Source organism: Pinus tabuliformis, chromosome 7 (assembly GCF_031772625.1).
Source record: "Pinus tabuliformis cultivar Carrire ecotype Pingquan chromosome 7, CPIR1, whole genome shotgun sequence".
Classification (NCBI taxonomy): domain Eukaryota; kingdom Viridiplantae; phylum Streptophyta; class Pinopsida; order Pinales; family Pinaceae; genus Pinus; species Pinus tabuliformis.
Genome location: NC_142293.1, coordinates 1,993,198,375 through 1,993,224,057, shown reverse-complemented (window position 1 = coordinate 1,993,224,057; position 25,683 = coordinate 1,993,198,375). Strand labels below are relative to the sequence as shown.

The following is a 25,683-nucleotide window of genomic DNA, read 5'->3' as shown; positions in this document are numbered from 1 at the left end:
ACATGACAACCAACGGTTATTGATCAATGAAGATGTACATGATCCATACTTCAAGTCAGCCCTGAAAAATGCATGCTCACTCAATTGAAGTTTTTAAAACGTATCTTCCCAGTGTCTTCTTGTTACAGAATTTACTGGATGGAAATTTTAAAAACAGATCACATGGTGCCCATAAAATCGCCACCTTGCTTTTATGCTAAACTTAGTGCTCCTAACAACGTTTATATATTAAAAATTGAAGGGATTAGTGCAGTTACAGCTCGAGGCCGCTGGTCGAGTGCCAAGAATGGTGGGTTTAGAAAGCGGAGCGGGCCATGTGAGCATCAATTATTATAAAAGGAGAAGGAACAGCCCATGCCGCCGGTCGAGTGCCAAGAATGGTGGGTTTAGAAAGCGGAGCGGGCCATGCGAGCATCAATTATTATAAAAGAAGGAACAGCCCATTTCCACTGGACTTTGTATTCTAGCTACTGTATTTTTCGTTTGAATGTTGTTGATATCGACGGGTATTCTAATTTGATGTTCAAAACCGTGCTGACTTCTTTTCCCATTGGTCATTATCTGAATTTCGAGTATCCAACGTGCCCATCTCGGATTTGAACGGTCCAATTGGTGGGTTTTGACAGGAAAAGAAAGAATAGGAATATTAATGGTGAACGAAATCCCAAACACATGAACGGGAAAGTACCACTGTAGTTTTCTGGAAATTGGGAGCTAGAGATGAAAGCATTGGAAGATGTATATCCATGACCGCTTCAGAAACAGGTCCAATAGATGGGCATGGCGTGAGGGTCGAACCCACATCTTGGCAGTCCTGATTCTGTCCCTAGCCTTCTCAACATTAGCATGGTTTTCTCTGGTTTTTTCTTCAGGCAGAAACCACCGTTCCTGTTGGCTGCATCCCCTGCAAGAATGGCAGGGGAGTCCTGTCGCCTTCCCCTGGCAGCCCCTCCACACAGTTTCCCCCGAAACAAAAACGGATGAGGATCGGCTTCCCGTGGTAACCAATGCGACCGAGGGCTTAAATCTCGACCACATTCTGTTCGGCATAGGCGGATCGGCTCGGCTCTGGCCTAAGCGCAAAGAATACGCCAAGCTCTGGTGGAATCCCGACCTAATGCGGGGTTTCGTTTGGTTGGATGAAAATCCCGGGAGCGTCGATCCGTCTGAGACGTTGCCGCCCATCAAATTATCTGACGACACCTCTCACTTCTCTTACACGAATCCGACGGGACACCCCTCCGGCGTTCGGATCGCCAGAATTGTTCAGGAGACTTTTAAGCTCCGTTTGCAGAATGTCCGGTGGTTTGTTCTTGGGGACGATGATACAATTTTCAATGCCTATAATTTGATGAAGGTTCTGAGTAAGTATGACCCCTCTGAGATGCATTACATTGGGAGCTCCTCCGAGAGCCACTCTGCCAATACACACTTCAGTCACGGCATGGCTTTCGGTGGTGGTGGCATCGCCATCAGCTATCCTCTGGCGGAGGCGTTGAATAACATGGAGGATGCCTGTTTGCAGCGCTATTCTCAGTTGTTTGGCAGTGATGATAGACTCCATGCCTGTATTTCTGAGCTCGGGATTCCTCTTACTAGAGAAGCTGGATTTCATCAGGTGAGTCATTCGGTCCACTTTCCCTTCTTTGTTATTTTAATTTGAATTAAAGTTTCCAACACTATTTACAGGGCGTTAATAAAAAAGCTGGCCGTCCAAGCAGCCTCCACAAGCATATAGTAACAAAAATCAAAAGATTGGGTTGGCTAAAGCCAAAACACCCCAATCATAGATTCGAGAGCAAATTGCTGATAAAACATAACACTAAAGAGAAGAAACCCAAGCATAGAAAGATGAAATAGCAACCATGCCTGCTGCAGGAAGGGGTTGGTCATGATGATCAAGGGCAGGGCCTTTCCGCGACACCCCCAGCCCCCCCGCCCCCCCCCCCCAAAAAAAAAAAATATATATTTATATTCAGAGAAGAGATGAAGTATATATAAGCTGTGCCATCCGATACTCCCAAAAAGCAGAAAGTTTGCACTTCAGCTTAAGCAAACCCTACAGGACTTTCTTTTCTAGGGCCTTCTGTTAATTATTTGAATATCTACTGTGCTTCTCTGTTATGTTAGCAATTTGAATATCTATTGTGCTTCTATGTTATGTTAGCAATTTGAATCTCTACTACCCTTGGCTGTTATTTTAATTCTTTGAAGTATGTAGGGCCTTATTGTGATTATTGGAATATCTGAGCTGCACAAGAACCCCAAAAACCAAATTTCAAAATTGTTATTCTACATGACTTTTTGAACAAACCTAATAACCTAAAATCCCCCAACTAATTTGGAGTTCTGTAGAAATTATATAGATAGGATATGAATGTGGAAACCCTCTATGGATCTTGTCAATGAAGGTCATCTACTGAAATTTTGGGGGTTGATGAACCATTCTCATGAGAAGATGGTTAGAAGAATTTTTGATTCAAATAATTTTGTAGGTATTTTCTATTGACAAGAAATTAAGGTAGCGGTGTTTAAGTTATAGGTTCCTCTCTCATTCAGATGGCTGAATACATATTTTTTTTGTAGCTAGCCAACATTTATGCCATTTGGCTTGTTTGTGGAGGCTTTAGTATTGTATAATCAGCTAATGAAGAAGGATTGTTAGCCAGACATGCGAGAGAGATCTGAGAGAGAGAGAGTGGTGGGCTGGCTTGGTGAAAATTGAGATCCAAGCTTTGGATTATATGCATGAGCAGGTGCGAATGTGAGAGAGAGGAGGAGGCCAGGCTTGGTAAAACTTGAGATTGAAGCTTGGATTATATGACCACGGCTCAAGCAGCACTTTCAGACCATTAACCAAAGATCTCTTTTGTTTCATTGTGTGTAGAAATGCTACACATCTTAAGAAACTGTGACATACTTAATGTCTCACATTTAGATGGAATTCATTATCTCCACAACATTTAGAAAGCTCTGGTAGGTGATCCCAAAGACGAGGCTCAGGGTGGCTCATGCTGGAATGAGTTATGGACTGAAATGAAAGCCTATATGACAACTACCGGCCTTTAAGCATTGTGTGAAAGTGGTTGGAGTAAGAAAATATAAAGGTGAAAAAATATGTGGCTGCTTTGATTTACCCAAAATCAAGGACAAACCCTCAAAAAAATTCACAGAAAATTCTTTAGAGCCTCCGCTATAAAACAAGCTTTTGAGCATTTTGTAACTATTAAATCAGATGTAAATTGTGCCAATTAAGGTCTGAATTGCGAAAGAGTTGATTTTCTAACTACATGCTTATTTGTTTGTTGTAAGGAATATTCGAAGAATGTAGGGTGGCCATGCATATTTTTGTGAATGTGTTCCCTTGAACATTAACAAGACAAAAAATGTATGACTGGTCCCTCTCATTAGATGATTTCTAAGTTGCTTTGCAACATATGGCAGAAAGTCATTGGGCCTAGAGAAATTATCCTACAAATTTTATAAGGCTTCCTAGGGTTTTGTGGGTTCAAAGTTACTTCAAACCTACTTCAAATCTTCTAAGAATACATTAGAACATAATCTTTGGGTGAGCCATTAACCAGATCAACATCAAATTTATCTTGAAGGTGAGGGATCTTGAATTGATTATCAATTGGGGGCCTCTAACTCTCTGAAGTATCACTTACCAGATTTTGGAAAAGTGCTATATCCTTGGCAATTTGGGAGGGCATGGAATAAACCAAATGCATAGGCCAAGGCAAGTTGTTCGTTTAGACTATTTTTGAAAAGGTCTATGATTGTCATGCATCTATTTATCTTATGAATTTTGCAGGGTCTTTTTTTGGACTTGTTGTCGCTCAAATTATACATGCACGGTGCGACTATGACTTAGGTTAGGGGCTGTTACTCCGATCCCCGACCTCTCCGTTCTAGCTGTCTCCTAACAACAGACTATGGGGGTATTCCCTATGAAATGAGAGAATGCAAGGTCCGTTGGCAACCAACAAGTCCGGGAGACACGATGCCTCCGGCGCTGCAGAGACTGTGGCTTTGATGATTGCAAGGTCTATCCTTCACAAGTCTAGGCCTAGGATGCAAATGCAAATTGATTGAGTGATCTTGAGTTAAGATTGTTTATTGACTTTAAGTACTTAGTTATGATTATCTAATGACATAGAGTAGACAATCTTAAACGCAAGGAGGAGTGCCAATTTCAATAGTGCTTACCAGATATATCAATGTAACCAATGGACAGTTTGCTCAAGTACTCAACACGATATTAGATCTTAAGCTTATGTGCTTGTGAGAGTGAGCTTATTAGGAACTTTGAAACTTATGAAACTCACAAGAAACAACACTGTTAGTGTTCTTAATAGCAAAGTTAGATACTTCACCAATTGTCTAGTCACTTTAGGAAATTCAATGTAAACAATGTAGACAATGTAAATAATCCCTTCCACGATGAGCAATTCTTATCAATAGAGCATGAACAAATGAAAACCTTTATGTTACTTATGTTCAAGTGACATTCAATGAACAATAGGACATCAGTAAGTTAACTTAGTTTAGAGCACTTTTAGGATGCAAAGGTGAAGATGCCTGTTGTACCTTAAGAAACCAATTTCTTGGCTGTAGAGAAATTGTGCTTAAGACATTAATAAATATTATTTACTGCCACTTATTGTTTGTTGTGTTATCAAATGAAGGACCTGGAAAATTTGGTCTTTAACCCTTAACACATGTATGACCGGAAAATCTTAGAATGCCATTTGTTGTTAGATATAAATGATGAGTGAAGAAAGTTTGAAGGAGAAGTTAAAAATAATATGCTGGTTTTTCACAGAAACTACTATTTGTAACTTAGAAGAATTATGAAAATGAGAACTGAATCATAGACAATATGCTGCTTAACACAGAAACTACTATCTGTGACTCTTGGAGAAGTTAAAGATAATATGCTGGTCTTTCACAGAAACTATTATCTATAACCTAGAAAGGAAGGTGGAAGTTTCAAGTATGGGAGCGCTCTTTTAAGGGATTTTAACTTTATCTACATAAGGAAATAAAGACCTGCAGCTTCATTACTATGCTTGAAAGAAGAAAACATAACATGACACATGACAGAGAAGGTTACAAAATTATACCCAACAACTCATGGAAACTTCTGATTTTTTCATTAATCAACAATTATATCAGGAATACAGTGGCCTAGTCTCCAGGTTCTCCAAAATTCGAACCACTAACCCCTTTTCTGTAAGTTTTCCTCCTTTTATACATTTGTGAAACAGTTGTTGATCTTTGAAACTGTCAAACTACTAAACTGTTTCTCTAACTATCTAAAGTAAGAATTATTACAAAATATTACCCAGAAGGTGAAGTGTTAAATTTGGCAACTAGGGCCAAACTCCATGTGGGTCATCTTATTAATGGAAGCTGATATTTTTCTTGGATCCCTCTCATCGAGAGGTGTAGGATTGATCTAAAGATCATCCGATTCCAATAAGTATTCATGGAGATATGAATTTATTTGTGTTATGGGATAATTCGTCAAGGTCGGCCAACAACCAAATACATCCCACTTGTGCTCAACGTTTTACTATAAAAGGAGGAGGTCTTCAAGTCATTTCAATACACACTTGGGATCTCTTCTTCTCTCTACTTGTCTTTGGGTTTTAGTAGGAGGAGAGATCTGAAGGGATAACGCTGCCCTGACCCAGAGGGCAGAAAGCCGGAATTGCCGGAAAAGCCAGAACTGTCCGAAAAGCCGGAATTGCCAGAAAAACCGGAAACGTTGGAAAAGCCAGAAAATCCAGAAAAGCCGGAACTACTGGAATGTCGGAAAAGCCGGAAAAGCTGAAACGGCCGGAAAAGTCGGAACTGCCGGAAAAGCCGGAAAAGCTAGAACGTCGGAAAAGCAGGAAAAGCCAGAAAAGCCAGAAAAGTCGGAATTTCCGGAAAAGCCTTAACTGCTGGAAAAGTCGAAAAAGCTGGAAAAGCCAAAACTGCCTGAAAAGCTGGAAAAGTTGGAACTGCCGGAATTGCCGGAAAAGCCGGAACTGCCGGAATTGCAGGGAACAGCCGGAACAGCTGGAACTGCCGGGCACTGTCAGAATTGCTGGGAACAGCCGGAACTGCCAGAACTGCCGGGCACTGCCGGAACAACAATACAACAAGCATTCAATGTTACATCTAGCATGCAACAACAAGCATGCTAGGGACAACAAGCAAGGCACAACAAGCAAGTAAGATGCAACCAACACATAGGTCAGGATGGCAACATGGTGCAGCAATGGCACATAATGTAGTACAGTGATGGGTACAGTCATGATTAATGAAGCGTGATGTGATGCAGCATAGTGATGATGGGTGCAGCATGGTGCAGCGCGGTGGGGTGCAACATGGTGCAGCGCGGTGAGGTGCAACATGAAGATGAAATGCAGCACAACGATAGGTGAAGGAGTCACCTTGGAAAATCAGTTGAAGCAGCATGTCTTCAACTGATCTCATGTATCATATTCTTAGAGATGATCTATGCTCTTATCTAGATAAGTCAAAGTGTTGACTTCTGTTGTAAACGTACTATCTCTCTCTCTTTCTCTCTGCTGAACTATTCAAGAACATAGAAGAAGAATTGATCAAGGGTTTCCCACATTGGGGTTTGTCTCTGGCTAGCGCCACATCTTGTGTCCTCTTGTCTTGGCTTGTCTTCTGCGATTTATGTTTATGTTCTAGCTGCACTTTGCTTTAATGCTGATGTGTTTGCTAATCTGGAAAAGGTATGGAGCTAATTGTGAAATTTGAAATAAATTGCTCTAAGCATAGAACATACCTAAAATTAACATGGTATCAGAGCTGAGGTTAAGACAATGCCCAAGCAAGAGTGAAAGAACAATCACTGAAGACAGTTGGAAAAGGACAAAAGGATCAGTTGATTCCTCATCCCTCTTCAAATTCACTGAGGGTGAAGTTGAAGCAGAGTATATTATCAGAATGGCGCAACGGAAGTTTCTGATGGCCTACCTAAAGATCACTTCATTGGGAAGTTCAGATCTAAGGGTGGAAGGAAAGGCGGATGCCTTGGTTGCAATAAGTTCAACCATTATGCGAAGGAGTGTCCGAATGGCAGAGACACATCTCTTGATGAAGATAACACTCATTCCAGTGACATCTTCAATGGTCAAAGGAATGACAGGTAATGCAGGTCATTAAGGAAATGGTCGAATCTTCAAAGAAAGCAAGGAACCCCAGGTATGAAGAATCAAATGTTGTTTCTGATAAGATAAAGAAGCATTATCTTGTATTGGCCCTCTCCTTCAGATTCTTTATCTTGTATTGGCCCTCTCCTTCAGATTCTTTAGGAATCTGGCTTATTGATTGTAGTGCTTCAAGGCACTTCATCGGATAGATAGGTGCACTCTCTAATTTGGTAGAGATGGAAACAATCGTGGGATTATACTTGGAGCCGATGCCACATATCCCGGAAAGGGTGTAGGGAATGTTATCCCTCAATTGAATGAGGGTAACTCGATTCATTTACAGAATCTCTTTTATGTACCTGATTGCAAGAACCTGGTGTCCATTTCAGCAATGGAAGTCAAAGGTTTCAGGGTGGTACTCATCGATGGAAAGGTACGTGTTTGAAAATAGAATTTTCAAAGATGTTTTTGAGTTGAGGGTTGTATGAAGTTGCAGGAAGTCTACTGGGGACCATGCCCATTGACACGTAGCACTGAAGGTCTGTGAGTCAGATGGTGACAGGGATGCCTGAATTCAAAAAGAGCATGAAAGTACATGTCTGAGAAGTATCGAAGGAAAATCTTACATGGGGACCATTACCCTATTGTAGCAGGTCCTCAAGTTTGGAACAACCCGAGGGGTTTGAGATTGATGATCAGGAATCTCACTTATGCAGGTGGAAGAAAGCCCTCTATGGCTTGAAGCAAAACTCCCCGGGCGTAGTATGAGAGGATTGATAGCTGTCAGATGAAGCTGAGATTCACTAGGAGTGAAATCGATCCAAACCATTACCGAAAGGTTGTGGATGATAGACCTCTCATACCAACACCTTATGAGGACGACCTATTTCTGACAAGTGCAGACCCTCTCATTTGCAAAAGTAAGAGAGAGTTGGACTCTGAATGTGGAATGATAAACTGCAAACCTCTGACTACCTCGAGGATCTTAACTTTCAGAAGTTATATGGTAGTGATGTTGGACCAGATTTGGGAAATGCCTTTGAGATTCATAAACTCATTCGCGTTGACGTTCTTGGTGAACTTCCGTCCGAACATATGTTTTGCAGTTAGCATGGTGAGCTCATATTTGGTTGAGCCTCACTGGATTACTGCCAAGAATCTTCTGAGATATCTTCAGGGCACAATCTCTCATGGATTGAGATACACTACCAGAAATATGACACTGCATGATTATTCAAACGCTGAGTGGGCAGGCAGTATGGAGGATCACTAGAGCACTTCTCAGTGCTGGTTCTCTTTGGATTCTGCTTCGATATCATGGATGAGCAGGAAGCAAAAAGTCGGTTGCTATAAGCACCGCAGAGACTGAATACATAGCTACGAGTATGATCTCGTGTGAAGCTGCATGGTTGCAGAAGCTCTTAAGTGAGCTATTTGTACACATGATGAATACCACTGTGATTCTCTGTGACAACTTGAGGTGGGATTCGATTATTGAGGGATCCCGTATTCGATGATTGCTCCAGCAGATAGACATCAGATACTTCCTTATTTGGGATATGGTAAGTCGATGAGCGAGGAGGCTCCATCGCATTGAGACTGATGTACAGGTCGCAGACATTTTGTCAAAGCCCCAGGGAAAAGTCAAATATGTGACTTTCTCGAACGACTTGGAGTCGTTGAGAGACCTTCTTATAAGGGTCCTGAATTTTTCATGCATTGAGCTCTGGGAGCTCTGAGGGGCTTGGGGTACTTACTGGAGCAACATATGACCACAGGGCGACTCACCCTCCCTTGGTGATGCGCTATGTACAGGATGATTAGTTCTCTTGTGGGCTGGGATGATTAGTTCTCCCATGGCAACTGTGGAACAGGATGATTAGTTCTCTTGTGGGCTGGGATGATTAGTTCTCCCATGGCAACTGTGGAACATGATGATTCGTTCCCCTGTCGGCTAGGATGATTCGTTCTCCGTGGCGACTGTGGAACAGGATGATTCGTTCTCCTGTGGGCCAGGATGATTCGTTCTCCGTGGCGACTGTGGAACAAGATGATTCGTTCTCCTGTGGGCTAGGATGATTCGTTCTCCGTGGCGACTGTGGAACATGATGATTCGTTCTCCTGTGGGCCAGGATGATTCGTTCTCTGTGGCGACTGTGGAATAGGATGATTCGTTCTCTGTGGCGACTGTGGAAGAGGATGATTCGTTCTCCTGTGGGCCAAGATGATTCGTTCTTCGTGGCGACTGTGGAACAGGATGATTCGTTCTCCGTGGCGATTGTGGAACAGGATGATTCGTTCTCCGTGGTGACTGTGGAACAGGATGATTCGTTCTCCTGTGGGCCAGGATGATTTGTTCTCTGTGGCGACTGTGGAACATGATGATTCGTTCTCTTGTGGGCCATGATGATTCCGTGGCAACTGTGGAACAGGATGATTCGTTCTTCGTGGCATCCACTGACAGGATGATTCGTTCTCCTGTCGAGGCATCCTACCCATGCAGTCTGGGACTCATGGGAAGTACCTCTCATCTGATCAATAAGCAGGGAAATGAGGATAGGGACCATAGTAGTTTTATCGATGGACGCATCGTTGTACCTACTGTGCTCCCTATGCTAGGATTACCTCCATTGATCTGGGATCAGTATGAGTGATTTGAGACACTCTCTTGTGATATTGATCTGGGATCAATAAAACTGATTTCGGGTCAGTAAGAGTGATGTGACACTCTCTTCAGATGAAACTGACTTCGGGTTAGTTGAGAATGGTATGAGACATTCTCGATCAATTCTTCTACTTCATGGTTCAGCAGAGCCGAGCTGAGCTGAGCAGAGCAGAGCAGAGTTGAGTAGTGCAGGGCACTGATGGCAGAGAGTGTACGGTCGAACATATGGATCAGCAAATGGAGTTCTCCCTAGTTGAGAGGGAGTGTTAAATTTGGCAATTAGGGCCAAACTCCATGTGGGTCATTTTATTAATGGAAGCTGATATTTTTCTTGGATCCCTCTCATCGAGAGGTGTAGGATTGATCTAAAAATCATCCGATTCCAATAAGTATGCATGGAGATATGAATTTATTTGTGTTATGGGACAATTCATCAAGGTCGGCCAGCAACCAAATACATCCCACTTGTGTTCAACGTTTTGCTATAAAAGGAGGAGGTCTTCAAGTCATTTCAACACACACTTCGGATCTCTTACTCTCTCTACTTGTTTTTGGGTTTTAGTAGGAGAGATCCTAAGGGATAACGTTGCCCTGATCCAGAGGGCAGAAAGTTGGAACTGCTAGAAAAGTTGGAAAAGTCGGAATTGCCGGAAACGCTGGAAAAGCTGGAAATGTCGGAGAAGTCAGAAAAGCTAGAAAAGCCGGAAAAGCCGGAAAATCCGGAATTGCCGGAAAAGCCGGAAAAGCCAGAATGTCAGAAAAGCTAGAAAAGCCGGCACTGCCGGAATTGTCGGAAAAGTCGGAAAAGCTAGAAAAGCTGGAATGTTGGAAAAGCCAGAAAAGCTAGAAAAGCCTCAACTGTTGGAAAGGCCGGAACTGCCAGAAAAGCCAGAAAAGCTGGAATTGTCGGAAAAGCCGGAAAAGCTGGAAAAACCGGAATTGCCGGAAAAGCTAGAATTGCCGGGATCAGCGGGAACTGCCGGGAACTGTCGGAGCTGCCGGGAACAGCCGGAACTGCTAGAACTGCCGGGAACTGTCGGAACAGCCGGAGCATCTGTAGCAACAAATACAACAAGCATGCAATGTTACATCTAGTATGCAACAACAAGCATGCTAGGGACAACAAGCAAGCAAGGGACAACAAGCAAGCAAGGTGCAACCAACACATAGGTCAGGATGGCAACATGGTGCAGCGATGGCACATAATGCAGTACAGTGATGGGTGCAACATGGTGCAGTGTGGTGAGGTGCAGCATGATGACGAAATGCAACACAACGATAGGTGAAGGAGTCACCTTGGAGAATCAGTTGAAGCAGCATGTCTTCAACTGATCTCATGTATCATATTCTTAGAGATGATCTATGCTCTTATCTAGATAAGTCAAAGTGTTGACTTCTATTGTAAACGTACTAGAGAGATGATCTATGCTCTTATCTAGATAAGTCAAAGTGTTGACTTCTATTGTAAACGTACTATCTCTCTCTCTCTCTCTCTGCTGAACTATTGAAGAACATATAAGAAGAATTGATCAAGGGTTTCCCCACATTGGGGTTTGTCCTTGGCTAGCACCACATCTTGTGTCCTCTTGTCTTGGCTTGTCTTCTGTGATTTATGTTTATGTTCTATCTGCAGTTTACTTTAATGCCGATGTGATTGCTAATCTGGAAAAGATATGGAGCTAACTGTGAAAATTGAAATAAATTTCTCTAAGCATAGAACATACCTAAAATTAACATAAAGACATCTCAAAGAACATAAAATAACGGAAAATAACTGAACATAGAAGATGACAATGACTGCTGGCTTTCGTCTCTGTTAATCGGCTCTTGAGTTCCTCTGTGGATGCTTTAATAACGCTTAATCCATTTAAACCGTAATTAACTGCATTAAACTTTGACATGTGCGTAGACTGGGGCTTACATATATATCAGATACATTTTAATTGGCCAAAACACCGAGAAGCTCGACCAATTGCCTTTTCTTCAAATTTGGCTTTAACACTGATTTTTTCCTTTACACGGCAAAATTAACGCAAAGCACGCAAAAGCGGAACTGAAAAAGAATTAACCCGGTTTAATAACTCCATCGGATCCGTTTGTTCATCATTGCATTAACTTCCCATCACAAATCCCAATCGGCCCATCTTATTGTTATATCAACCCAATCCTTAATAACTGCGGCATGACGGATGCGATGGAGTTATAAAACGTAATATATATCATATCGAGTCCGAAACCCATCACAAATCGCAATCGGCGCTATCAATGGATGTATTAACCCAAACCTTAACAATCTGCGATATGGTGGACCTGCTGGAAATATAAAACATGGCATATATAATATCGGGTCCGAAATCCCAATCGCAAATCGCAATCGACACTATGAGCCAACACATATACATAAGGCGTTCTACGGACCTGCCGGCATTATAAAATGCAATATATATGTTTTCGGGTCCGGCCATCACATATCGCAATCGGCATACCATATACATATATATAAACGTTATGCGATGATCGCGGACCTGTCGGGGCTTATAAAACATAATATATATATGTTTTGGGTCCGCCTATCGCAAATCGCAATTGACGGAACCCAACGTACATAGCTCTGCGGTGCAGCGGACCCGACGAACTTTATAAAGCGTAATATATATATTTCAGGTCTAGACCTTTAACTTTATCACTTGTTTCTTTTGCGATTTCGATACACGATGTGCTTTGCGATATATTATACGTATACATTCATATAACCATTGGCTATACCGGGGCCGATTCTTTTATTTTTACTTGTTTCTTTACAAAGAAGACATACCCGATATACCATTATTATTCCCTCCTCTTGCTTTTATCTATTTTTGAAATATTTTCAAGTTCTTGTATGAAAAATGAATATTAAAGGTAACAAAAAATGCATGTTACAACATCTGGCTCCACTTGGGGATAGTGCTTTTGCCACAAAAGCACTAAGAATTGTAGATTAGTGCCTTATCCATTGGGCATGGAGTCATATATTGCTTCGCCAAGCTTAATTGTGTGAAAATTTTGTACAGTGATCCCACGCCGATATCTGCAGTGATAAGATGCTTGCACTTTGATAGCAAAATATTGAGAATCGTAGATCAGTAGCCTTAGTTGGGCATGGAGTCCAAAATTGTGAAAACCCTGAAATTTGACAAACTGGAACCTGACAATCTTGAAGTCTGAAGCCTCTGCAAACCAGTTTCCAATTGGGAAAGTCACCCTTATTCATCAACTAATGATTAAACTGAAGAACTGCAACTGGAAAACCAAATGCTCAACACCTGAGCTTATTTATGTACAAGTTCCTACATATGTACATGATTGATCTCCATCAGGTGAAGTCAATCTTCCAATGGTACCAGGTTAGCATTTGGGTGCTTAATCTAGAACCATTCTGCCAGTGAATCTTGAAAATGCAATTCATCCTGAACAAAAAATAAATTATGCATAAAAGCAGCTCACAACGAAAATTAAGAGTATATCCACAAAATGATATGTGTATATTGCTGATAAATTCTTCCATGTAATCTGCCACAGGATCTTCAAAAGAAAGAATATGTTCTTGATCAGCTCCAAAAAAGAAATTCTCTATGTATGAAGGTTCCTGCTCAATTGAACCTTTTGTTGGGATAATATGTTCAACAGAATAATCAACAACATCTTTAAGAAAATGATCTATGTCACTTTCATGTCTCCACTTTTCATCTTTAAGCTTTGATTGAAAATAATTTGTAATTCTAACCTCAGGAAGAAAAAGAATTTTTTTCACATCAATATATGACATATGATCAACTTCAAATAGATTGTTTACCTCTGATCCATGGGCATCCTTATGTTCTTCAATGCACTGATATACCATCTCTTTATCAGCTTTCTCCTTACATAAGATAGCCTCTTTTGCTATGATAGATGGCTCAATATATTGCTGTCCAACATATTCCACTTGCTGGTTTCTTCCTATAGGTTCAACACCCAACTGATGAACTTGAAGAGCTTCGTCCTGTTCCCCATTTAAACCATTTTCGTTATAGATAGGAGGATCATCAAATTTAACAAAATAGGAACTCTGGGGATTTATTTGCAACTTAATTATTTCTTCCTCTTCTCGAGTGCTGAGCAGAAATTCTTGATGCATGTTTGAACTTTCCTGTATCTGAATAGTCTCTTGATTTGCTTGGAACTGGCTCAACCAATTCACTGCTTGGGAGATCATTGAAGAGAAATGCTTTATAAACTTCTCCGCATCATTTTGAGAAAATAATAGTTCCTCGCTTTCAGAGACTTGCTCATAGTTAAACTGGCTATAACTTCTTTGAATGCTTGATATATTATCAACAAGATCATTAATTTCATCAACAAGATTATCTTGAGCTTTTAAAGTTTCTTTAAAATCATAATATTCACAACAACCTTCAAAAAGAAACTTGTGTGGATAATAAATTCTACAAGAAGAATTGAATACTGAATGGAAATCTTTCAAAGATGAAATGCTTGCAAAAGGCAGAGACCTGAACCAAACCCTAGCTTCTAGGTCCAAAGAAAACAAAAACAACTTCATCTTCACATCTTCATGAATGATGCCCTGCTACTCCATGCATTCATGAAACTCTTGGAGATGCTGAGCCGGATCTTCATATTCCTTTCTACTGAATTTTGGAAGATACTCATTCCACGCAGAAAATGCAGGCATATCATGAGGATAGCCAGTGATCCTAGTAAAATCAAATGGATCAAATTTATGGACTAAGAATGCAGGGAGAGCCATTAAAACCCAGAAAAGAAAACTTCAAAGTACAGTGGAGTCGCCAATCAATGTTGTAAGTGAAAATCACAGGTGTGAATGTACAACCAACTGTTGAAACTTGTCATTCTCAAGAATCAGCTTCAATCTTAATAAACCCAAGGAAAAATGCTCTTATTCCATTGCTTTGCAGGCTGTGGTCTCTGTTATTATGGAGTCGCCTTTTATTGCTTTTATTCGAAACAGCCAAGTATTTCCTCCTCACTGAACAACCAGAGGAAAATATTGAAAAACCCAGGGAAAAGTGTTCTTGTCTTCTCTCCCCGATAACGGCGCCAATTAATGTTGTACCTTAAGAAACCAATTTCCTGGCTGTAGAGAAATTGTGCTTAAGACATTAATAAATATTATTTACTGTCACTTATTGTTTGTTGTGTTCTCAAATGAAGGACTTGGAAAACTTGGTCTTTAACCCTTAACACATGTATGACCGGAACATCTCAGAATGCCATTTGTTGCTAGATATAAATGATGAGTGAAGAAAGCTTGAAGGAGAAGTTAAAGATAATATGCTGGTTTTTCACAGAAACTACTATCTGTAACTTAGAAGAATTATGAAAATGAGAACTGAATCATAGACAATATGCTGCTTAACACAGAAACTACTATCTGTGACTCTTGGAGAAGTTAAAGATAATATGCTGGTCTTTCACAGAAACTATTATCTATAACTTAGAAAGGAAGGTGGAAACTTCAAGTATAGGAGTGCTCTTTTAAGGAATTTTAACTTTATCTACATAAGCAAATAAAGACCTGCAACTTCATTACTATGCTTGAAAGAAGAAAACATAACATGACACATGACAGAGAAGGTTACAAAATTATACCCAACAACTCATGGAAACTTCTGATTCTTTCATTAATCAACAATGATATCAGGAATACAGTGGCCTAGTCTCCGGGTTCTCCAAAATTCGAACCACTAACCCCTTTTCTGTAAATTTTCCTCCTTTTATACATTTGTGAAACAGTTGCTGATCTTTGAAACTGTCAAACTACTGAACTGTTTCTCTAACTATTTGAAGTAAGAAAATTCTACAAAATATTACCTAGAGGGTAAAGACATCTCAAAGAACATAAAATAACGGAAAATAACTGAACATAGAAGATGACAAATAACGAAAAATAACTGAACATAGAAGATGATAATGATTGCTGGCTTTCGGCTCTGTTAATCGGCTCTTTAGTTCCTCTGTGGATGCTTTAATAACGCTTAATCCATTTAAACCGTAATTAACTGCATTAAACTTTGACATGTGCATAGACTGGGGCTTACATATATATCAGATACATTTTAATTGGCCAAAACACCGAGAAGCTCGACCAATTGCCTTTTCTTCAAATTTGGCTTTAACACTGTTTTTTTCCTTTACACGGCAAAATTAACGCAAAGCACGCAAAAGCGGAACTGAAAAAGAATTAACCCAGTTTAATAACTCCATCGGATCCGTCTGTTCATCATTGCATTAACTTCCCATCACAAATCGCAATCGGCCCATTTTATTGTTATATCAACCCAATCCTTAATAAACTGCGGCATGACGGATGCGACGGAGTTATAAAACGTAATATATATCATATCGGGTCCGAAACCCATTGCAAATCACAATCGGCGCTATCAATGGATGTATTAACCCAAACCTTAACAATCTGCGATATGGCGGACCCACCGGAAATATAAAACATGGCATATATAATATCGGGTCTGAAATCCCAATCGCAAATCACAATCGGTGCTATGAGCCAACACATATACATAAGGCGTTCTACGGACCCGCCAACATTATAAAATGCAAAATATATGTTTTCGGGTCTGGCCATCACATATCGCAATCGTCATACCATTTACTATGTATAAACGTTATGCGATGGTCGCGGACCCGCCGGGGCTTATAAAACATAATATATATATGTTTCGGGTCCGCCTATTGCAAATTGCAATTGATGGAACCCAACGTACATAGCTCTGTGGTGCAGCGGACTCGGTGAACTTTATAAAGCGTAATATATATATTTCAGGTCCAGACCTTTAACTTTATCACTTGTTTCTTTTGCGATTTCGATACACAATGTGCTTTGCGATATATTATACGTATACATTCATATAACCATTGGCTTAATCCTTGGCTATACCGGGGCCGATTCTTTTATTTTTACTTGTTTATTTACAAAGAAAACATACCCGATATACCATTATTACTCCCTCCTCTTGCTTTTATCTATTTTTGAAATATTTTCAAGTTCTTGTATGAAAAATGAATATTAAAGGTAACAAGAAATGCATGTTACAACAATGCCTATGAATGCCAAAATGCAAATGAGTCAATCCACTATCAGACCACCTTGCCAACACCAACTTTTTAATGAATTAGCTTCCCTTAGATGCCAATGCCACAGTTATCAGACTTTATAATGCCTATGACAATCATAAGATTTTCACGAAACAAGCTAAACAATGAATGCCCAATTTATGCAATGACTAGCTAATGGATTTAGATAACTTGTTGATGATTTTTAGGTCAGTTAAATGAAATTTTTACCACTGTTAGGAAATGGTAAGATGGTTGTAGCAAAACAGTGAGGAAGGTGAGGGTTTTGAGAGACAAACCAACAGGCCTTTTAAGCCTAGTAAAATGACTAGTCCTCTTGTCCAAAAAATTCTCCAATGGGATAATCTCTTGCAACCATAAAAATTTGACCAATACCTCTGCAGACAACAAGTATTAGCTCAAAAAATTTCAATGACAATCTAAATAAGAGATGAGAAGGGGCAAAGAGGGCTAAAAGGCAAGGGAACGCCACGAATGAGTGGGAAAAGGCCTTATAGGCATGTGGCTAGGGCAGCGAAGGCCTTAGAGTCTACGCTATGTTTGAATGAGGCTCTTTCGGGCTTGCGACACCCAAGAAGAGGCCTCAAGAGCCTGTGGCAAGGCTAGGAGAAGCCTTTAGGCTTGCCGCAAGGGAAAAGGGAAGATTCGAGGGCAGACAGAGGAGTGTTAAAATTGGCAACTAGGGCCAAACTCCATGTGGGTCATCTTATTAATGGAAGCTGATATTTTCTTGGATCCCTCTCATCGAGAGGTGTAGGATTGCTCTAAAGATCATCTGATTCTGATAAGTATTCGTGGAGATATGAATTTATTTGTGTTATGGGACAATTTGTCAAGGTCAGCCAGCAACCAAATAAACCCCACTTGTGCTCAACGTTTTAGTATAAATAGAGGTGGCCTTCAAGTCATTTCAGCACACCTGGGATCTCTTCCTCTCTACTTGTCTTTGGGTTTTAGTAGGAGGAGAGATCCTAAGGGATAACGCTGCCCTAATCTAGAGGGCAGAAGCCGGAACTGCTGGGAAAAGCCGAAATTGTCGAGAAAAACCGGAACTACCGGGAAAAGTTGGAATTGTTGGAACTGTCCGAATAGCCGGGAACTGTCGGAACTGCTGGAACTGCCGGGAATAGCCGGGAACTGTCGGAACTGCTGGAACTGCTGGGAACAGTCAGGAATTGTCGGAGCATCTGTCTCCGAAGGAGAGCAGCATGCAAGGGACAACTAACTAACATTGGGACAATTGTATGGTACTTAGCAACATATACACCAAGCATGCAATGTCACATCTAGCATGCAAGGGACAACTAGCATGCAACAACAAGTATGCTAAGGACAACAAGCATGCTAGGGACAACAAGCAAGCAAGGGACAACAAGCAAGCAAGGTGCAACCAGAGCATAGGTTAGTACGGTAACATGGTGTAGCAGTGGCACATAATGTAGTACTGTGATGGGTACCGTCATATTAATGAAGCGTGATGAGATGCAGCATAGTGATGATGGGTGCAGCATGGTGCAGCGCGGTGAGGTGCAGCTTGATGACGAAATGCAGCACAACGATAGGTGAACGAGCCACCTTGGAGAATCATTTGAAGCAGCATGTCTTCAACTGATATCATGTATCATCTTCTTAGAGATGATCTATGCTCTTATCTAGATAAGTCAAAGTGTTGACTTCTGTTGTAAACGTACTATCTCACTCTCTCTGTGCTAAACTATTGAAGAACATATAAGAAGAATTGATCAAGGGTTTCTTCACATTGGGGTTTGTCCCTGGCTAGCGCCACATCTTGTGTCCTCTTGTCTTGGCTTGTCTTCTGCGATTTATGTTTATGTTCTATCTGTAGTTTACTTTAATGCTGATGTGATTGCTAATCTGGAAAAGATATTGAGCTAACTGTGAAAATTGAAATAAATTGCTCTAAGCATAGAACATACCTAAAATTAACAAGGAGGAACAATGGAGGCCGAGAGGCCTAAAGGCTTGGGGAAAACTGCGACTAGGGTTTAGCTGCCTTAGAAGGATGACAACAAGGGAAAAGAAGGTTTAGGCTAGGGCCAAAGGCTTGACCCTGGAATTAGGAGGCGCTAATATTTTTCAAAACCCCTGCAAAAAATGAATCTCACTTTAGATCTTCAAAAATTGCCCAAATTCACTGCAAAACCTTGAATGTTGGCTGTGCAAATTTAATGGAGACTAGATCTTACCCTCGAGGGCCTAGATCTAGTTCCAAATCCTGACAACTCTCTTTGAATAACTTGAATCTCAGTTGCACAAATGAAAATAGAATTTCCCAAAACCCCAATATATACAAAAATTCAAAATAAAACCCCAAACAAAACAAGGGTTAGAAAAATATTTTACAAAATATACAATGCTTGTAAATGAAATGTTTTTTGAGAATTTTGTGGTTAAAATAATGACAATGGCTCAATTTATTTCTAAAGATAGAGTATTAATCACAACCTTTAGCGAAGTAAGACAATCATATAAATTCTCTGGAGCCCAAACAAGGTCAGCCCATGCCCACAGTCTGTGAACTTGGAGCCCAAGGGTTGGTGTACCTACAAATCTCTATATATTTCTTCAAGCAAACTTGTTAGACATATGGTGAATCAGATCACCTAAGATAGACCCAAAATCTACCAATAGAATGCTCTTATCACCGACAAATGAAATAACAAGCTTATATAAAAATTTAGCACAATATAGGAAAGCACATAGCTAGCACGTACCACAGATCAATGAGACAAAGACACCATGAACTGAACCCCAAAGTCTTTTATTATGATATTCAAATGTTCCCAGCAAAACAATGGCTTAACACCAACGTTACAAAATTACATCAGTTTAGAACTAGAGTTGTCATCATGACTGGAGAAGCAAAATGGCTTCTAATTTATAGATAAATCTCAATTGGAAAATAATGGCTAATAGGCTTGATCCCCCTCAAAATAATCTTAACTGTTGATAAAATTTTGATGATCTTTTAATCTCCACCGTCGAAAATATTTATTTTTGAGGAATTTTAGTATTTTTCATAAAACCCCTTTTTTATTAATCCAAAAATTAATTTTTTAAATTAATTTTCTCAAGTTTTACTTTGACTTAACCACCAAGGTCCAAGGGCTTAATTTTTTTAAAAAAATCCATTTTTTCCTTCGTGGGGGACCTCCAAAAATTAACTTCTTTTTGATTTGTGGCCGCGTATGATTGAAACCAGCTTAGATCCGTCATAATCCCGGATCTATCAAGCACGAAAAGGGATCAAATCTCTTGAGGTGCAAACCTTTCCTCAAGTTTTGCACTCAAAAAAGAGATTTGCACCTCGAGAGATTTTATCTCTCTTGGTGCTTGATAGATCTAGGGTTAAGATGGATCTAAGCTGGTGTTATTGTAATTCTTCATTTAGACTCTTTTGAAGCTGTCTCCACAATGTTGTCCTTGGGTTCATACGTCAATCTCCACCCTACAGAATGCAAGACACTAACGAACACATATGTCAGTCTCCAGCCCCTACATAATGCAAGACTGTTTGTGTAATTACTCAGCTTACAGAATATTATGTTCTGCCTTAAATGGAGAGTAAAAAATGATATCTTTTGCACTAGCGAGATTCCACATCTTGACCTAAAATAGGCTATGAGTTATGTTCTTAAGTAGGGAGGACATCCAATGGGTTTTTGTTAAAACTTTTAAGAATGGAGTGTTCCACCTTGGTTTAAACACTCTCCTCGAAAGATTTTCTGATTGCAGGAGACACATGGGTCCATGCCAGGACCTCAGCTACATAGAGCCAAAAGACTTTTGGGGTTACTCCAAAATTGTTTTCACCTTTCTGGGAGAGTGCTATGTCTCCTATCCCCTTGGCAATGCTTCATGCACATATGGATGACTTCGTTTGGGTAGATGCTTGAACTTGGCCGTTGATGAACTCTTAAATTAGCTCATTATATTCAATTTTTGTATAAAGAATTATCCCCTAGAACCCCGCAGTTTATCCATTATTCAGCTTGTTATCTACTGCATTGACCAATTCTGTAGCTGATGACATTGTGCTGATTAATAGTTGGCAATGGTATGTTTAGGTTACATTTTATGAGATTGTTATGTGAGAATGCTGTTGCTTTCCTATTGCTAATGAGTATGATGTGTTTGCTGTTGATTTTCTTTCTGTATCTTTAACCCTTACAGCTGTGGAAAAGTTATTTTGTTTGTTTTCAGCCTTGGTTTTGCCTTTGACACCTGTCCCGCCTATGGCCAAGAGAAAGGTAAAGCATTGACCATTTTGTAGCCAGCATGTGACCATCAATGCACAAGGCAAGAAATGCTTCACTGGCAGAGGATTAGGGCATGAATTGGCTTTCCCTGGCAACCTGAACAAAGAAAGGATTGGCGCTGCAAAGGTGTGATCCATAGTGTTCCAGCTCGAGAAGGGGGTAGATGGCCACATACCCAAGTAAACGTGTTGGCATATATTACTGAGCCTAATCCAAGGGGCTTTGAATTGGCATTTGCTGGCACAAAACTAGCTAAATACTTTTGGCAACATTGACAACAATTGGTTGAGCTAAACTCCTTGGGCTAGAATGTCTGGAACATCTTGCCCCACCCTCAAAAACTTAAACAAGAGTGAGATTGCTGGTACCTTGCCAACCCCTTTTAACCCATGAGGGGCAAATAGGTAACAAGTTGGAGTTGAACCAAGGTGGGGGAGGATAACAACTTCTCTTAACCACCCAAGTCAATTAACATTTAAAAAGAGCCATTTTCAGCCTTGGACAATGCATCTTGAAGACGATAACAGTTACTAGTCTATCATTGTTAGGAAAGCAGGAATAACTTCCAAGTCAGTCCATACATTCATGAGTGATTGGATAGTTCATGTTGGAGCCATGAGAGCTAGTGTTCTTGACGCAACCTTGTGCCTTTGATAGGTAACCCCAAGGTGCTCAAATGTGATTTGATACCGAGTTCTGCATATAAAAACCAACATTTCATTCTGACAAGTTCATGATTGCAAAAACCGATGACATTTGAGTTCATTTAGTACCTTCCTTCTGTATTGGCTTGCTCAAGAGCGCACCCAGATGTAGGCTTCAAGGGCTTAGAATAGTGAAAAAAATGGTGGTTTATCTTGGAGTTTTGTGAAGTCTTGTAGAAAGATTGTCTCCTCTGTGCCAAAATCCAGTTATACTAAACCTTGTGGCAAGGTTTTTGGTTCATCTTACGTGAAGGAATCACTGGTTTGTAGAATAATTTGAGCAGAAACAACAAAGGTGGAATGATGTTTGGCCTACCAAGCAAACTGACACATACAGAACTCATGGTGTCCATGAACAGTCTTATATGGGTGCAATAGAAGCTGAAGGGTTCTAAGGGCACCACTTGGTTGAGCTTCTGCCATTTTACTAATGGGCTCAAGCAAAAGGCAATTGGAGAGACTGACTCGGGAAAGGAAGAGAGGAGTGGATACTGGGCCTGTGTAACAGTGAAAGCTGGGAGAAGCGAGGCGAGGTGAGGTAAGTTGTGTGCCTTGAGAAACTGTGGTGTTGCCTTGGTATTCGATTGCCACTTTTGGCCTCTGAATGTTGTAGCCTGTGTAAAGAAAGAGAAGCTTTTTAACTTCTGAATTTATCAAGTCTGAAAGGAATTAGAGGTGTTTGGCTGCAGCTGTCTAAATGTGTGAGATTGAAGAGAGTGCAGGCTTCAGGCCTGGTTTATTAAATGAGTTTCCAGGGGTTTTTAAAGTTTAAACCCTGTGTGATTTTGGTCAACAAGAATAATGTTGTTTGTATATCTGCTGTTATTAATTTGAGTTGCGTTTTACTTGAGTTTGTTCTGTGCATTCTAATATTGCAGGCCCTGACCTGCATCACATTCTTAAAAGGTCGTGCCAACTCTAAAATCACAAGGAATTCAGGTACCTGGTATTCATGGAACTATGCAATTGAAGGTATTCATTGAAGAGTGCAATTGAAAACGCCCTTGTTTCCCTAGACAATACTTGAGCATTCTGCCGAAAGGACTTCTTTTCTTCTCAGGTTGATGCTGAAATTGGGAGAATCCACTTCGACTCACAATCAGAACACGAATGCTTGAGTAATACATAATTGCAGGATAAGGGCGTCATTTCTTTTCTTCATTTCTCTTTAAAAATCAGCTGCTAAACAGCTACTCTTGATAATATTTAAATATTGTATTTCGTTTTTCATTCCCAATCCTTGGCTATTTTGGGTGAATTGAGTTGCACCATTAAAGTTCAGTAAATATCTCTGCAGGGATGAATTGTTGGAAAAGGTGGAAGCTATGATATCGGGCATTAGATTTGGATTGAGCCTTGATTAGATCTAGTGTAGACAGGGTGCTTGGGAACAGAGTATCATAAATATATTGATACCAATCATATTTGTAATTTTAAGAACCTGATCAATGGTGATCTTAAGGTATTTCCTTCTGCTAATTAAAATAAGAAGGGATTTACCTGTGAAACTGACTGCTTGACATGGGACGCCGTTCAAGGATTTTGTTAAATGTAACTAATTTGTCTAACATCTTTGCTTTTATATTTGTCTAATTTGTCTAACCTGATCAATGGTGATCTTAAGGTATTTCCTTCTGCTAATTAAAATAAGAAGGGATTTACCTGTGAAACTGACTGCTTGACATGGGACGCCATTCAAGGATTCTGTTAAATGTAACTAATTTGTCTAACATCTTTGCTTTTATATTTTTTCTGAAGTACTAGAGGTCTAGTCCAAGGATTTAAAGGAGGTTATTGTGATCTGTCGGAAAGTATTTTAATCCAAATCATTTGGAGATATTGGTCTTTTCTAAATCACCTTTACTTCGAACTTTCATGTCCCTTGTAAGAATAATTAGTGAAGGAGCCTTGTAAAATATTGCTTCTACGTCGAGTATATATTCATTTTCATTGCTTTAGATTCGTTCTTAATGATTTCAATTATTTTTGTTTGCAGTGGGATGTTCGAGGCAATGCATTTGGGCTTCTGGCAGCTCACCCTGTTGCTCCTTTTGTCTCTATGCATCATTTGGAAACTATTGATCCTGTCTTTCCTCAACATAATTCATTGGATGGCCTTAAACTTCTTGTTAAAGCGATGAAAACTGAACCTATTAGTTTTCTGCAGCGTTCAATTTGCTACGATCGTGAGAAACGGTTAACCTTTTCTGTATCCATGGGTTATGTTGTCCAAGTTTTTCCAAAGATTATTCTTCCACGTGAACTTGATCAACCTGAACGCACATTCAAGGCCTGGAACAAAAGGAACAGGGCAGAAGATTTTGATATCAACACAAGGCCTCCTTACAGATCTACTTGCAATAAACCATTCCTATTCTTCTTCAAAGATATTGTACGTAATGGAGAAGGAAACACTGTAGTGAGCACCTACCAGCGAGATAAAGCCACAGACGATTCAAAAAGTAGGGCATATTGCTTGCCATGGTTACTTCCTGTTCATGAAGTGCAGGAAATTGAAGTTGTCAGCAGGCCCATGCCTGAACGATGGCATCTGGTATGTCCTCTCTCAATAGCTATTCCTTCGAATGAACTTATCCATAGTTAATAGTTACTGTAAACCCGTCTTAGATATTCCAGGATGTTTGGCGGGTTGAATTTTAGTCTGGTGGTTTAATGTCGTGCTGGGACCTACAAAAGAGTTACTGATATGAATCCCAACAATTGAACTACATTTCTTGGTCGGGATTTCAGAAGGTTGAGCATTAATTAGGATCTCTCTTTGAGGTTAGGGAACGGATTTATTGACTAGGTAGTTATCTTCAAGAAATTCTATCAACAATGAACTGGTCTTGTTGATGAGTAAGTTATACTGTGCTTTTCTTTCTTAGAGACTGTTGTGAGTAGGAGATTCTATGGTTGTGGCAGATCATCTTCAAGTTCTGACTAATTCCAAATCTATATCTTTGATGTGGCAGGCTCCAAGAAGGCAGTGCTGTAGATTGACAGAAACTAAAAACAAGGTACTGAGAATAACAATTGCGCCTTGTGAGCGAGGAAGGATTAGCTCCAGTTGAGGTTCTCATGAACATGACATGAATTCAATTTTCAAATAGGTTGAGGTAGAATTTGTTTATGTCAGAGTGGCTTGAATTCTTTTGAGGCCGAGGTATCTTGTGTGCCCCTTGAAGTAATTCATCAGGAACTACTGTTTGGATTGGCAAGAGACCAGGTGAATTGAAATTATTTCCTTCCTGGATACCTCTTAGGAATCCCTAGCATGTTAAGATGAGTAGCTCGGGATTGATTGATTTCTCCAATAAGATGACAAGTTCATTCTTCCATCTTTCAGCATGGGCCCTGTGCCATCCTTACAACTAGAGCATGTCTTTGCATGTACCATTTTACATTGGGAATCTACCTTTTGAGTTTCTCTCCGACAGTTTGAGCTCACTATTTTTCGCCCAATTGTGAGTTGGTATTTAATTTTATTCTTTGCTTCCCTTTTTGCTCGGGAAGTGTATAGTGAAATTGTCGAAAATTGTAGATAGCAGTCAAGGGGATATGGTTATCGCTCAAATCCCTTTTTTTAAAAGCATAAGCTATTTCCACCTACGCTTAATTTACGTTATTATTGTAGCAGTCACTATGGATGCTATTTCAACAACGGTTTCAAAGAACTTTCATGGAGTGGTGTACCTCCA

General features: G+C 40.2%; 1 protein-coding gene across 1 annotated transcript; it reads left to right on the top strand.

The window, feature by feature from the left end:
• The first annotated feature begins 259 nt into the window (after positions 1-259).
• Positions 260-25,075, top strand: LOC149256456 (uncharacterized). The gene is made up of 3 exons (XM_089460752.1): positions 260-1,618; positions 23,979-24,536; positions 24,958-25,075. The coding sequence occupies exons 1-3, from the start codon at positions 737-739 to the stop codon at positions 25,054-25,056; spliced, it is 1,539 nt and encodes a 512-aa protein (XP_089316878.1). The 5' UTR covers positions 260-736; the 3' UTR covers positions 25,057-25,075.
• Positions 25,076-25,683: the final 608 nt, after the last annotated feature.